Here is a 13,943-nt window from a genome sequence, read left to right as displayed (position 1 = left end):
CATTGTCCCCCTCACCACCGCCATCATCCCCGTCGTCAATCATCACCCACCACCACCACCCGCCGTGACCGCATTCCATTCCATTCCAGACCGACCTCGAAGTGCTCTCCCTCCACAATTGCCGACATGCACCGTAAGTTAGAGGTATGCAGAGTGTTGCAGAGGATGGAAGGAGACCGCTGCGAGGACAACATAAACACCCGCTACTGTGCGCCGCGCCGTGTGCTGTACCATCCTGGCCAGGGCACTCTCGAATCATATGTAGGGTAGGTAGGGCCTCATGTACGGCATCGAGTCTGGCTGGCTTGGTCCTGGTCTGGTGGTGGTCCGCGGGGCAGGTAGGTACGGCGGTTTTATGTATGGCACGGAGGGGAGTTGTGGTGGTGCGGAGATGGGGGCGTGGTGGGCGTGGGACCATCAGATAACGGAGGGATGGGGTATATACTACTAGCCTGACTGTTATATCAAATGGATGCAGCTAACAGACTGGAGGGAGGGGATACGACATACGGGTATAGAAGCACGGCTTCAAGATGCTCATCCGATATCATGACCTTGAATCCCATGTTGGAGTCTGTTCAACTGTGCTCTGTCCGCACCGCCAAAGAGCTGAAGTAAGACACACCTGTGTCCTGTGTTGAGAACCAATGCCAACACTAAAGCCGCCAGATACAACCATTCCCACCATATCTCCTCCTAACCAGCGCAATCAATATCAATACAATCCACATACCCAACCCCATCAATCCCCTCACAACCTCCATAAAACACCCACGATCCCCGATCTCTCCAAAAACCCATCCCCCAAACAGCCCGCCTGCCCGCACGTCATTTCCCAACCTTCTCAACCCCCCAGCCCGCCCTCTCACCGTTGTACCTGTACACCAACCCCCACGATCTCCACCAATCACAACCCCGCATTCCACCGACCCTGCGGCCGACAATCGCCACTCCACCCCGGCTTTGACTCCCACACTACCCAACCAGGGAACCGGCGCAGCGCAGTCCAGTTTGCCATCAGCTGCCTCAACCACCACCTCTCATACACACTCACTCACTCACTCACTCACTCTCTCTCTCTCTCTCTCTCTCTCTCTCTCTCTCACTTCGCAAACACCTCATACCGATACGATACTATAATAGAAGACCAGTGAGCAGAAGCAGAGAAGCGAAACAATGAAGTTCCTAGCCGTCGTCGCACCCCTCCTCCTCAGCGCCTCGGCGTTGGCGATCTGGGGTGACAAGCAGCAGCAGTCGTCTCTCATCCTCGAGGAGGGCGATAAGAAGATCCCGGGTGTGTCGCCGTTGGAGCATTGTTCTGCGGATTTTGGGGGGGATATTCTGACGCTGGAGCATGTTAATTTGAATCCGAATCCGCCTTTGGCGTGAGTCTCTCTCCGTTCCTGTCGCTTCCTCGTCCCTGCACCGTTCCCAACAAAAACAACATCAGACTAGATGGGTGGATGGATGGATACGATATATAGTTATATGAACAGACAACTGACTTCTCCCAGCGGCAAAACCCTAACCATCGAAGCCATCGGCACCTTCAAAGAAGACATCGGCAAAGGCGCCTACGTCGTCCTGCAAGTCAAATACGGCCTCATCAAGCTCCTCAGCACCACAGCCGATCTGTGCGAGCAGATCAAGGAGGTCGATATGGAGTGTCCCATCAAGGCTGGGGAGACCAAGATTACCAAGGAGGTTGATTTGCCGGCGCAGATTCCACCGGTATGTGATTCCTACTCGTTTCGTTGGGGTGGTTTGGTGGTGGAAAGATGGACTTGGGGAATGAGGGCTAATGATGGTGATTGTTATAGGGAAAATACACAGTCACAGCAGATGTCTTCACCGAGGATGACAGGCAGATTACCTGTCTCTCCGCTACCGTGCAATTCAAGGGTTCTTTCGGTGCTTTTGAGCTGGTATAAATCCCCTCACAGGGAGTTTCTAGGATTTGGAGCACACAAGCGGGCGACACGACGACGACGATGATGGATGGACTTCTTTTCACACACGATACAGACACAGACAGATAGAGAGACTCTGGGATTTTTGGTGTTTGCGGCGCGACTGTTGGTTTGTTGGCATAGGTAGCGTTTTTGGCATGATTTGATTAGGACAATGGCATTTTGCATTGATGCGTTTTGAGTGTGGGTGTGGGTGTGGGTGTGGGTTTGCTGGTTGATTGTGAGGCTGGTAGATTGTGAAGCTGTGTGAGAGTTGGAGTTGGAGTGAGTGAGTGAGTGAGATATGGGGGGTTGGGATCGGTGTAGTGAGTTGTGGGCAGGTATGCAGGAACGGCTGCTCACTCATCATAACCAAGCTCAACCAAACCCCTCTCGGAACTAGGCATCACCTTGCTTGGACGTCCGCCTTGCTTCGGATGCAGGTACACCCACAACCAGTCGTAACCCCTTAAAAGCAGGTTTAAACCATCCATTCCTTGCTTCATATAACAGTACAGTAAACGCCCCTCCATGCCCCTATCCACTTCTATCCTCCTCCATCTCCCATCCACTTCTACCCCTTCTATCCCCCTCCTTCCCTCCCCCAGCCTGTTCTAACCCCTCTTCCTCCCCCCTCCCCTCTCCCACCACTATCCACTTGTATCTCCCCCCCTCTCCCCTCTTCCTCTACCCCCTCACCCGCATAGTAAAGAAGCAGCAGAGGAAATGTAGAACCCATCTACTCTACTCCCCAAACAACCTCCTCACCCTCCTCAACACGCTGTCCTTCTCGGGGTCGTAGGGGTGCTCTTTACTCGGGATCTCGAGGACGGCGGGGAAGGCGGCTGTGTAGGTGTCGACGCGGTGGCGGATGCGTTCTGCGACCTGTAGATATCCATGCATTAGTCCAGTCCTGCCATAGATCTTTCTCACCATCCAGCCTATCCCTCCGTCGTATCCCATTGTCCCATCGTATCCCATCATCCCAACCCATCCAATCCCATCCCATCGTATCGTCTCCCTCCATATCTCTATCGATTCCAGAGTCCGGCCAACGTCGAAATAGAAATACCAGGGTCAAAAGGGAAAACATACATGCTGATTAATCAACAAAATCCCAATATCCTTCCTCTCCGTCGTGAACCTCTGGAATGCAGCCTCGATATCCGCTGTCTCGGTCTTGGCGTCTACGACGAGGAAGTTCTTCTGTGAGTCTGGCGCGGGCGTGACGTGCTGTTGCGGTTTGCCAATTAGTAAACCGCCTTCTTCTACTTTCGTCGACGGGGGGGAGATAAACGTACTCCGACTCCTGCGAGGAGTAGTCCGGTTACTGAGTCCTATCACCAGTTAGCCAACTATCCACGGTTCCCTGGGGGTGAAGAGGGAGGGGGGTTCGGGGAAGGGAAGGAGGGAAGAGACAAACCTCATCCCCGATAACAGCCAAAAACTCCCGATCCTTATGCGCAGCAGCAGCGGCGGCGGACATCTTGTACGTTGTTAATGCAACAGCGCTGTTGCGATGTTCCAACTCAACCTCGTAGCTTGAGGTGTTGCACACACAAGCTTGGCTGGCTGGCGGCGGTGGTTCCCACGCGGCGCTAGCCTTATCGATGGGGGACGGACAGGCTTATCCCGCCAGTGCAGCTAGCGAGGAGTGGAGCTGGAGCACTCACCTCATCAACCGGACTTTGTAAACAAAGAAATCGACAACTCTCACCACGCCATCGCCACGCCCTCGACATCAACGCCCAACTTACCAGCACCTCACCATCTCGACTCCATCACACGGCAATGCGCCACTAACCCCCTAACACACACCCTCAAAATGCCGCGCCTCGTCCGCCGCAAGCCCCTCAGCGAGCGACTAAAGGCCTACCTCAACCCTCTCGACTTTTTGTTGTATGTATCGGAGGAGCTGGAGACGAGCGAATTGGATACGGCTGCTTTTGGGAGGGCGTTGGGGATGGGGTTGAATTTTGCGTTGCTGTTGGCGAGGGCGAATAGTGGGAAGGGGAGGGGGAGGGAGGATGATGTTTTTGGGGATGGGGGGGGGGGAGGGGGGTGGGTTGGGTGGCTTGTGAGTTGTTCTTCTTTTTTAGCTGTTATACCGGAGTCACAAACGTCGAGGAAGTGGTTGAGAAAGAAAGAGAAGGGAAGGGGAGAAGAATGAACGAACGAATGGACAGACGAATGAATAAATACTAACACAGAGAAACAGGCCCGCAGCCTCACAACCCTCCTAACCCTCCTCACCCTCACAAACGCAACCTACACCTTCCTCCGCAAACGGCACTACCGACTCTTCGAAACCCCCCTCTCCGCCGCCCCCACCACCCCCTCCGCCTCCCTCGTCCGCGTCTCCTCCCCCCCCTCCTCCTCTCCCATGCGTCTCCTATCGCACCTCCTCCCCTCCCCCGCCTCCTCCCGCGCCCACCCCGATCCCACAATCGACGTGTGGGAGATCGCTGTCTGGGACCCGTTGCCGTTGGCACTAGAGGTTTACACGTTATTCTCGCCCGGGCATGCGGTGGTTTATTGGATGTTACTCCCCGTAGGGGGGGGGGAGAGGGCGAGTCTCACGGTCGTGACGGCGTTGGTGTTGCAGGGGTTGTTGAGTGTGCAGATGGGGGTGCTGGTGAGGGGGTTTCAGCAGAAGGAGAGGGATGGGAGGGTTATTCAGAAGGAGGTGTTGAATGAGTATGATACGAAATTCGTGCATCCTACACTTCACCCCGTGGTAAGGGATGTCGGTACACAAATCTCCACCTCTGTCTCTCCTCCGCCTCCCACCACCACCTCGACTTCCACGGGCACAGACGCAGCGCCAGAATTCGACCCAGATGCATCGACGATCTCGATAACAGCAGAGGAGGTCACCACACACGCCCCAACAACCATCCTCCGCCGCGGCTTCAAAATAAACCCCAACCCCAACTACGCCGCGCACATAAGCCCGCACGCACCCTCTGCGGTGCCGAATCGGAATTCTCTCCCCGACTCCATCCCCCCCTTCGGGACACCACAGACGCCGAGGACGCCAGCAGCGCAGATAGGGTATCAAGTCGCACAACCTCCTTCTTCCTCGGCACAGCAGCTGCTGCAGCAGGGGGGGTTCGCGCAACCGCAGCAGTTCCAGCAACCGCAGTTCCAGCGCCGCGAAAGTACGCCGTTACGTACGCCTGGGGCGGGGGGGCAGAGACAACAACCGCAGTATAGGGCTAGTATGGGAGGACGAATCGCTTCCGAAGGCCCCACGGGTTCGGGTGGAGAAGATGAAATTCTCCGCCGCGCCGTCGCAAGAGCCACTTCTAGCGGTCTCTCCCGCGTCCCCTCGAATTCTGGGTCCGGTGATGAGGCGGTTAGGAGTAGGAGCAGGGTGTCTGAGTCTGGTATGAGAAGGGAGGAGGGGGGGAGAAGACAAGGAGGAGGCGATGGAGGCAGTCTAGGGGTGTATAGCCACGCCCACAGCCCGCTCAAGAAGGCGAGTAGTATGTATGATATCTCGCGCACGCGCGAAGGTGCACCGAGGAATGGGGCGCAGGCGGCGGCGAGGGAGGTTGCTGAGGAGAGGGAACGGGTTAGGCGGAGGGGTGTTTAGGGGAGAGTGATGGAATGGGGGAGGGGAGTGTAGATATATGTATTTACCGTTAATAGCACCAGGAATTGGGGAAGTGGATAGGGGGATAGGGGGATAGGGGTAATTAATCAACAAGCTCACATACAGTGTCACGAGGGAAAGTGTGGATATGTGATGTGTAGATAGCTATTAATTGCATAGCAAAACAACGGTATCGTAGTCGCGAGTAAAGTAGCGCACATGCTTCGAATTTTTCTTCGAGCCATTTCCCCATTCCATTCCCCCTTTTCCCACCCCCTTCCATTTCGAGCAACAAGCTTCCTAGCAATAAGCAACACCCCCAGCCCCTCCTCCTTCTTCAACGCTTCAGCAACAAGCACAACTCCACCTCCCTCCTGGAGAAGTTTACCACTCCAAAGGCTCCTTCAACACCTCCCCCCTATTAGTCGTCGGCACCTTCACAGCACCCACCACCTTCCCGCCCCTCTTAAGATACCCGCGTCCATCCAACCACGGCGTCTGCTCGGTCATCTTCTTCTCAAACGCCGAAATGCGCTCATCCATCATCATCGTAAGTCCTATATCATCCAACCCCTCCACCAAGCAGTGTTTCCTGAACTCCTCAACATCGAAACTGCAGATCTTCTCACCCTTCTCATTCTTAATCTCCTGGGCGGGTAAATCGACCTCGATCTCGCGCCCCGCGCGCGCCTCAGCAGCGATGGCGGAGAGGTCGGCGGGGTTCGAGATGGCGATGGGGAGCATACCGTTCTTGAAGGTGTTGTTGAAGAAGATATCCGCGAAGGAGGGGGCGATCACGCATTTAATCCCGAAATCGAGCAACGCCCACGGCGCATGTTCTCTGCTAGATCCACACCCGAAGTTCTCCCCAGTAACCACCAAAATCTTAGCATCGCGGTACGGCTGCTTGTTGAGCACGAATTCTGGGTTCTCGACGCCGGCGGAGAGGTAGCGCCATGCGTAGAACAAGGCGCTGCCGAGGCCGGTGCGCTTGATGGTCTTGAGGAACTGTTTGGGGATAATGGCGTCGGTGTCGATATTCGCCAACTCCATCGGGGCAGCGATGCCGCGGTGTGTTGTGAATTTGGGAAAGCCCGCTGCGGCAGAGCCGGGGGATGTGGTGTTTACCTGCGGCCCGCTGTCCTGGGGTTGATCCCCAATAGCCTCTTTCTCCTCGTCGTCGGTCAAGACGCGCTCGTCGATGTGTGCCTTGCCCGAGGGGGGCTCAGGGGTGTGTGCGGCGAGTTTAGGGGTGTCGAGCGGGAGGGGGGAGGGTGGACGGGCGTACTTGCGCACGTCGGCGAGCTTGCCGGATATGGCGGCCGCGGCGGCCATGGCGGGGGACATGAGGTGGGTTCGGCCTCCTGCTCCTTGGCGGCCTTCGAAATTGCGGTTCGAGGTCGAGGCGCAGCGTTCTTGGGGGGAGAGGATGTCGGGGTTCATGCCGAGACACATACTGCATCCTGCTTCGCGGAACTCGAAGCCTGCGTCGAGGAAGATCTTATCGAGACCCTCGGCCTCGGCTTGGTCTTTGATGAGGCCCGAGCCGGGGACGACCATGGCGCGCTTGATGTTTGGAGCGACCCTGCGGCCCTTGACTACCTGTGCGGCGACGCGGAGATCCTCGATGCGGGAGTTGGTGCAGGACCCGATGAAGACTTTGTCGACTTCGATGTCTTCCATTTTGGTGCCTGCGGTGAGGCCCATGTACTCGAGCATGCGACGGCCTTGGGCTTTCTTAGTCTCCGAGGCGAAGGTCTCGGGGTCGGGGACGGAACCGGTGATGGGGACGACGTCCTCGGGGCTGGTTCCCCAGGTGATCGTGGGTGAGATGTCAGCGGCATCGATCCGGACGTCGACGTCAAACTTGGCGCCCTCGTCGGTCTTGAGGCTGGTCCAGTACTTGATGGCCTGGTCCCACTCGTCGGTTCCGGGTTTCGGTGCCAATGGGCGGCCCTTGAGGTACTCGAAGGTGATCTCGTCGGGGGCGACCATGCCGGCGCGCGCACCGGCCTCGATGGACATGTTGCACATGGACATACGAGCCTCCATGCTGAGGCCGCGGATGACAGAGCCGCAGAACTCAATAACAGCGCCAGTTCCGCCAGCGGTGCCGACCTTGCCGATGGCGTACAACACGACGTCCTTGGAGCTCACGCCGGGGGCGAGCTCGCCGTCGACTTGTATCCTCATGTTCTTGGAGCGCTTGGTGATGATGGTCTGTGTGGCGAGGACGTGCTCGACCTCAGACGTGCCGATGCCGAAGGCGAGGGCGCCAAAGGCGCCATGTGTGGAGGTGTGGGAGTCGCCGCAGACGACGGTGGTGCCGGGGAGGGTGAAGCCTTGCTCGGGGCCGATGATGTGAACGATGCCCTGGCGCTTATCGGCGAGGCCGAAGTATGTGATGCCGAATTTCTTGACGTTCTCCTCGAGCGTCATGCATTGGAGTCTTGAGTCCTCCTCCTCGACGAAGGTCTCGATGTTCTTGAGGTTCTTGCGGGAGGTGGTGGGGACATTCTGTTAGGGCACATGTTAGCATTTTGGGTCCGATTGAAGCCGATGATGACGGCGTGAGTGGGGGAGGCGGCTTAACGTACGTGATCGGTTGTGGCCAAAGTGCAGTCCGGCCTTCGGACTTTCCTGCCAGCCTTCTCTAATCCCTCAAAAGCTTGCTGCGTCGCCGTTAGCAAAGTGTGGGGCAAAAATGCCGGTCTAGGGGCAAAATCGTACAGGTGAGGTGACTTCGTGGACTAAATGTCTGTCTGGGAGAGAAAGTCAGAATGCAATTCATTTTTTGGGGGGGTATCATATCAAGATGATAATAATGAGTGAGGCACTTACCAATATAGAGGAGGATTGTGCCATCGAGTCTCTCATCAACAATATGGTCCTGGAAGACCTTATCGTACAACGTACGCGGGGCACCCTCGGCGACAGGCATAGTGGTGGTGGGAAGCGAGTTCGTCGTAGAGGGGTATATTATTTATAAGATGATAAAAAGGTTGGAATATCTCAGAGAACGACAGAAGAGGACTCAAAAGCAGACTTCAGCTTCTTGAGTTGAGGATATATAGTAAGAGGAGGAGATATTCTTTTGATGTTGAAGGAAGAAGAGAAGTAAGCAGGTGGACGCGGGGAGTGATATAATTGTTTGGTTTTAGCTGGAGCTATGGGTGTTCCAATCCAGTGGAGAGGGCGATAAGTGGCCGATAATCGGAGACACAGAAGGGATCGGAGCGATCGGAGGTAGCGTTGGGGTTGGGGTTAGTGTTGTACTCTTGTACCCTTGTGACTCTTTTTAGGGTGAATTGACCAATCAGAGGGGTTGTATTTGTCTTTTTGGTCTTTTTTGGACCAACAGTCGTAAAATAGCACGGGACTTTCTTGTGACTCTAGACTGAAATGGAGCTCGTTTACGTTTACGGCTGATGAGTCAGCTGGTCTAGTCGTACGATACTAGAGTCCAAACAGAAGGTACAGTAACAATTATGGAGTTCAGTGCTGCAACTTACAGTATAATAGGTGCGTATTGCGGAGTGCGGGGTGGGTTTTGGGAACAACGCCGAGGACAGAGCAGCACCGAACAGCATCAAAAAGGATGACATCGGAGGGGAAGATATGAAGATATCCCGAGATGAAGGCCTTGAATAGCCGGGATAGCTTCAATGCTTATTCAGCTTCAATGGCTTCAGCAGCTTCAGCAGCTTCAGCAGCTTCAATGGAGCCTCCTCTATACAGCTGATCAGAGAAGAGATATTATAGTAATGCAATGGGTTGCACTCCATTGCACCCTGCAAGCTACTATATAAATATATCCTTTTTTATTCCTATCAAAACCCCCCCATTCATATGTAAGTGAACCCTATCCTCTGCTCCTCCTATCCTCTCCTTCCCTTCTCCTCCCCCTTCTCTCCTCTCCTCTACCCATATCAATACACAACTCAGCTCTATACCCATATCCATACTCCAATCCAATATACAGCACTCCACAACATCACATCTCCCTTCCTATCTTCCTCCCCTCCTCTTCCCAATCCACCTCACCAACTGCACCAACTACCCCAAACAGCCCAGCTGCATCCAACCGAAGGGCACGACATCATCCCACAGCTCCTCCCCCCATTCTCCAACAAAACCAGCGACGATCCCACCCCCAAAAAATCCGCGTTCCAGTGGCGCAACACACCGCAGCATCACGCATAACGCATCATGCATGCATGCAGCTCTTCCCAGCTTGCCTTTCCTACTTCCCAACTCCATCACCACCCCATGATTACCACACTACAGCACACACCACAGCAGGACCTCCCCCCCTACCCCCCCAGCAAAAACCTACATCCCCTCCCCAGCACCCCAACAACTCTCACCACTCCCCCCACGACCCTCACCCCAAGCACAGCCGCCAGTAGCGCCGCGGCCCCAAACACTCCCGCCCCGACCACCACGACGCCATCGCGCCATGTCATCTCCTGTCTCTCCCAGCGCGCGCGAAGGGCCGATCTCGGATCAAAGACCGGCTCCACGAAGCACCACGCTGCCAGTATCAGATATCGACCCGTCGATAGGAGGACGATGAGGACCTGCTGCAACGTCGCTCCGCCTGGCTGAGAGGCGTCTCTTTTTTGTTTCGAGGAGGCGTTGGGGGTTACGGTGCCCACGTGTTTATTCTCACCTCCTCCCGCAATATCATTTCTTCTCCTTGGTCCAACCACCGGCGCAGCATGCCATACAACCAGCTTATCACCCCGTTCAATCCTCACAGGACTCCCCAACCTACTCATCCCCACGTTTCCTCCCCCTGGACCTGCCCCAAGGGCTCCGACTCCGGCTCCGGCTCTTTGCCCCTGCACTCCTCGATCTAGACTCGGCGCCTGGGCCCCGTTCAGGAGCGCCACCCTCGCCGCGTTCTGCGCTCCTGGATGCCCCCCCGGATCGCCCATATGATACCTTGGGCTCGTGGGCGGCTGGCTGGGGGACGTAGATGTGGATGTGTGTGTGCTCTTCTCGACCTCTCTTCCGAACCCGGGCAAGAGTTTCTGATACCACCTTGGAATACGACGCTTCGTCAGTGTCGCTCCCACTTCCCCCGCCAATGATGTAGCGCTCCCTGTTGCCTGCCGTGGGGAGAGACCGCTCGGAAGGTGGTTTCGTGCGCTCTGGGGTGACACCTGGGGTGCTGGGATCCTGCTCAATGGCATTGGCCGTCTCTTGGGTGAAGGCCTCGGGTCGAAGCTTCCGTCCATTTGATCTAGCGGGGGCGGAGTCGGACCGGGCCCAGTAGTGGGTGTGATAGTGGTGGTGGTGGTGATGGACGCTACCTTCATGTCTCCCCCTATTATCTCCTTGGAGCTCCTGTTCGTCACCTCTTCCAGAATCTTTGGGCTCGACGGGGCGATCGGCAACGATGTTCCCGTCACTGGGTGCTTCAGCACGAACGGCGGGAGTTCGTTCATCGACGCGATGTGCTTGATACGCTTGCCCTGGTCTGTATCCTTCAGGCTTTGGTGCGACTGGTGGGGGGTCAGGGCTGGACTCGTCGAAGCTGACTGGGATGAGATCGCTGTAGCTGGTTCTTCGGGTTGGCCTTCTGGCCGAATGCCTAAAAAAGGACTCTGTTCGGAGTTGATTTGGGAGTCTCTCTCGTTGAGATCTTTACGTGCGTCACTCGGTACACGCTGGCGATCATCCACTGGAAGTGCCCCTGGTAGAGCTTCAGCAATGCTGTGGCGCACAATCGTATCATTTGATCCTTCGAGCTCACGGTTTTCTGCTTCGACTCCGCTTGAAGCTACAGCATGAGGTTGCTGTTCAGTACGCAATACCTCTGGCTCTACGTCCCTTTCTCCAACCGGTGTACTCTCTTCCAGTCGTGGTGTCTCCACAGCAGGTTGAGTATCCAGAGGCGGTGTATTGACAGCCTTTGGTGGACTCGCCGGCCGCCGCCTAGGTATAGGGCCAAAAGGGTCACGGTTTGGTCTATCCGGGCTTCTCCTCACCGACTCATTGGGCAACGCGTTGCCACGACTTCCTTTGCGATTATCACTTTGCCCCATTGAGATAGCCGGGCTTCTCGGTCCCTGTAGGGGGGTTTCTGGGCCAGTATCTATAAATGGCGGCTTATGGTGCTGTCTTCGCGGACTAGGAAATATAGCAGCTCGTCCCGGGTTCGCCCTTTCCAAAACAGGTGATGGCTGGCCAGATTGGAGTTCTGGCACTCGATCATTGGAGAGTTTGCGAGATGATCCGCCTTTCCTCGATGATGATGCCACGTAAAGTGGAATATCGCCGCTAACCACTCTACTCGCACTTGGAAGAGCCTTCCTCTTCATCGGCGTAGACTGAGCAGGCACCCCATTTGTATCACCCACCTGACGAGACAGCCTCGACGGCGCAGCAGGCGACCTACTCAACCTCCTCCTCTCCCTCTCCTCCTCCGGAGACCTGCCCCTCTCTCTTCCCTCTCTCCCCTCTCCCCCAAAATACCCCTTATCCACAACCTCCTCCGGAACCCTCATCTCCGTCAACTGATCATCCGGCGTGCGATCCATCCTCGGACTCCCCGCCAAACTCCCAACAATAGGACTCAACCCCGGCTCCGCAACCATTCTCCACCCATCCCCTTCCGCCCTCCACCTCCCCGCCTCCCTCGCTCTCTTCTCCCTCCTCCGCGCCTCATCCCTCTCCCGCCTCCTCGCCCTTTTGGCGTCTCTCTCCCTATCCTCCGCCTCTCGCATCGCCAGCGCCTCTTGCAGCTCCTGCTTCGCGGCTTCCAGGCGCCGGCGGTTCTCTGCTATTTCAGCTTCCCGCGCCCGAGCACGGTCCGCGACTTCAGAACTGCTAGTTGACCCGATAGCGGTGTTCACATCCCAGTACCCGGTCCGTGGATTCGCACCAGCAATGGTGAGGTAGTCTTCACTACTCCGGTAGCTGCGTCGCTGCTCGCGACGGAGCCGCTTTTGGTCATACATCTGCTGGCTGTCGAGCGGTGGGGTTGACGTGCCGGAGCGCGATGGGGGGGTGGGGAGTGGGATTTGCGTGGGGGGGGAGGCGAAGTGGATTGCTTTTTTTGGTTTTGGGCGTCTGAGGGAGAGGCGGCTGGTGCTGGGTTGGGCGGGGGTGGAGGTGGCGGGGAGGGAGGTGCGGCGGAGGCCGAGGAGGCGCTGGAATGCGTTTCCCCCTTTTTCACTTTCTTTCTCGGCTTCTTTCCCCGGTCCGGTGGCTTCGGCTACACCCTCGACCTCGGATGAACCCATCACTTCCTCCTTCCGCGGACTCCAGCTTCGAGATCTTCTTCCCTCCCCTTTTACAATCTTCCCTTTCACCCTCCTTTGCTCCCCCGGCTCCTCTCCTTTATCGTTGACATCAACTGTCTCATCAACATCGCCCCGCCGTTGACTATCCCGCAGCGTACCACCCCGCTCACTTCGGTTCGCGGGTAGGATCTTGGAGAATGTGCGTTTGAGAGAGGTGAGGGAGGTGGAGCGGTTGTGGCCGCTGGGGGAGGGGCCGTCGACGGGGGGGAGTGCGGATGATGGGGCTGGTAGGGTGAATGGTGGTGAGGATGCGGAGGAGGAGGACGGGTGGGGCCGCTGACGGGAGGCGTGGATGTGTGATGCGGGGTCGGGGTTGGGGTCCATTGCAGTTTTGTAATCGGTGTGTTTGTGTGGTTGTGGGATAGTTCTGTAGATGGGATGTGGTAAGGTGAGATGGGAGAGGGGAGAGGTGAGAGGTGAGAGAGGCTGGGGAATGATGGGTGACTACATATTGGAAGTTTATGATGATAGGGAAGGCGCGATGGTAGAGGATATGGAAGGTGCGAGGTAGGTGCCACCATACGTTTGTTTACAGGTAGTTGGGAAGGCACGAGGGTGAGAAATAGGGAAGGCGCGAGGTAGTGCTACCGTACGTTTGTTTACAAGTGGCTGGGAAGGAAGGCACGAAGGTAAGGAATGTGGAAGGCACGAAGGTAGGTGCTACTGTAGGTTTGTTTACAAGTTGTTGAGAAGGCACGACTGTGAGATATGGAAGGCAGAAGGCAGGAGCTATGGTCTGCAAGTAGTAGGGAAGGCACGAAGGTAAGTCTTACAAGCAATTGGGAAGGCACGATGGTAAGTAAGATGGGTGCTTCCTTCCCATTATTCCCAACTACATCCATAGCAACTCTCCCCAAGAGCATCAATAATAGTAACCAGCTATTAAAATCGTATTATCAGTGTCTCTCACACCCCATCATATATTCAGACCCTCTACTACCCCTCCAACTCCCCTGGTGCTTCACAAAGCCCACCACCACCGCCACCACATCTATTCCCAGACATCGCAATTAATAATCAACCCCGAACACCGAGAAGAATGCAGGGTGACGTCAATGCAACCATTCCCCCTTCAACCCGACA

At 56.1% G+C, this 13,943-nt stretch overlaps 5 protein-coding genes across 5 annotated transcripts; 2 read left to right on the top strand and 3 right to left on the bottom strand.

The window, feature by feature from the left end:
* The first annotated feature begins 1,080 nt into the window (after positions 1-1,080).
* NPC2 (sterol transporter) lies at positions 1,081-2,146 on the top strand. The gene is made up of 3 exons (XM_018276929.2): positions 1,081-1,385; positions 1,515-1,731; positions 1,821-2,146. Exons 1-3 carry the CDS (start codon positions 1,177-1,179, stop codon positions 1,929-1,931), a joined length of 537 nt encoding a protein of 178 aa, XP_018128743.1. The 5' UTR covers positions 1,081-1,176; the 3' UTR covers positions 1,932-2,146.
* A 475-nt stretch (positions 2,147-2,621) lies between these two features.
* Positions 2,622-3,634, bottom strand: VMA7 (H(+)-transporting V1 sector ATPase subunit F). The gene is made up of 4 exons (XM_018276928.2): positions 3,373-3,634; positions 3,251-3,286; positions 3,045-3,182; positions 2,622-2,834 (listed from the first exon to the last, which is right to left on the bottom strand). The coding sequence occupies exons 1-4, from the start codon at positions 3,433-3,435 to the stop codon at positions 2,694-2,696; spliced, it is 378 nt and encodes a 125-aa protein (XP_018128723.1). The 5' UTR covers positions 3,436-3,634; the 3' UTR covers positions 2,622-2,693.
* Positions 3,635-3,638: 4 nt separating this feature from the next.
* On the top strand, positions 3,639-5,606 carry VE01_07492 (uncharacterized protein). The gene is made up of 2 exons (XM_018276927.2): positions 3,639-4,026; positions 4,168-5,606. Exons 1-2 carry the CDS (start codon positions 3,775-3,777, stop codon positions 5,545-5,547), a joined length of 1,632 nt encoding a protein of 543 aa, XP_018128707.1. The 5' UTR covers positions 3,639-3,774; the 3' UTR covers positions 5,548-5,606.
* A 207-nt stretch (positions 5,607-5,813) lies between these two features.
* Positions 5,814-8,707, bottom strand: LEU1 (3-isopropylmalate dehydratase). The gene is made up of 4 exons (XM_018276926.2): positions 8,389-8,707; positions 8,278-8,309; positions 8,145-8,219; positions 5,814-8,064 (listed from the first exon to the last, which is right to left on the bottom strand). The coding sequence occupies exons 1-4, from the start codon at positions 8,486-8,488 to the stop codon at positions 5,932-5,934; spliced, it is 2,340 nt and encodes a 779-aa protein (XP_018128724.1). The 5' UTR covers positions 8,489-8,707; the 3' UTR covers positions 5,814-5,931.
* Positions 8,708-9,860: 1,153 nt separating this feature from the next.
* Positions 9,861-13,184, bottom strand: VE01_07490 (uncharacterized protein; the record flags this gene model as incomplete). The annotated part of the gene is made up of 1 exon (XM_018276925.1): positions 9,861-13,184. One exon carries the CDS (start codon positions 13,182-13,184, stop codon positions 9,861-9,863), a length of 3,324 nt encoding a protein of 1,107 aa, XP_018128656.1.
* Between the last annotated feature and the right edge of the window lie 759 nt (positions 13,185-13,943).

Source organism: Pseudogymnoascus verrucosus, assembly GCF_001662655.1.
Source record: "Pseudogymnoascus verrucosus strain UAMH 10579 unplaced genomic scaffold scaffold_34, whole genome shotgun sequence".
Taxonomy (NCBI): domain Eukaryota; kingdom Fungi; phylum Ascomycota; class Leotiomycetes; order Thelebolales; family Thelebolaceae; genus Pseudogymnoascus; species Pseudogymnoascus verrucosus.
Note: the sequence above shows the minus strand (reverse complement) of the source record. Positions and strands in the feature narration are given on the sequence as shown.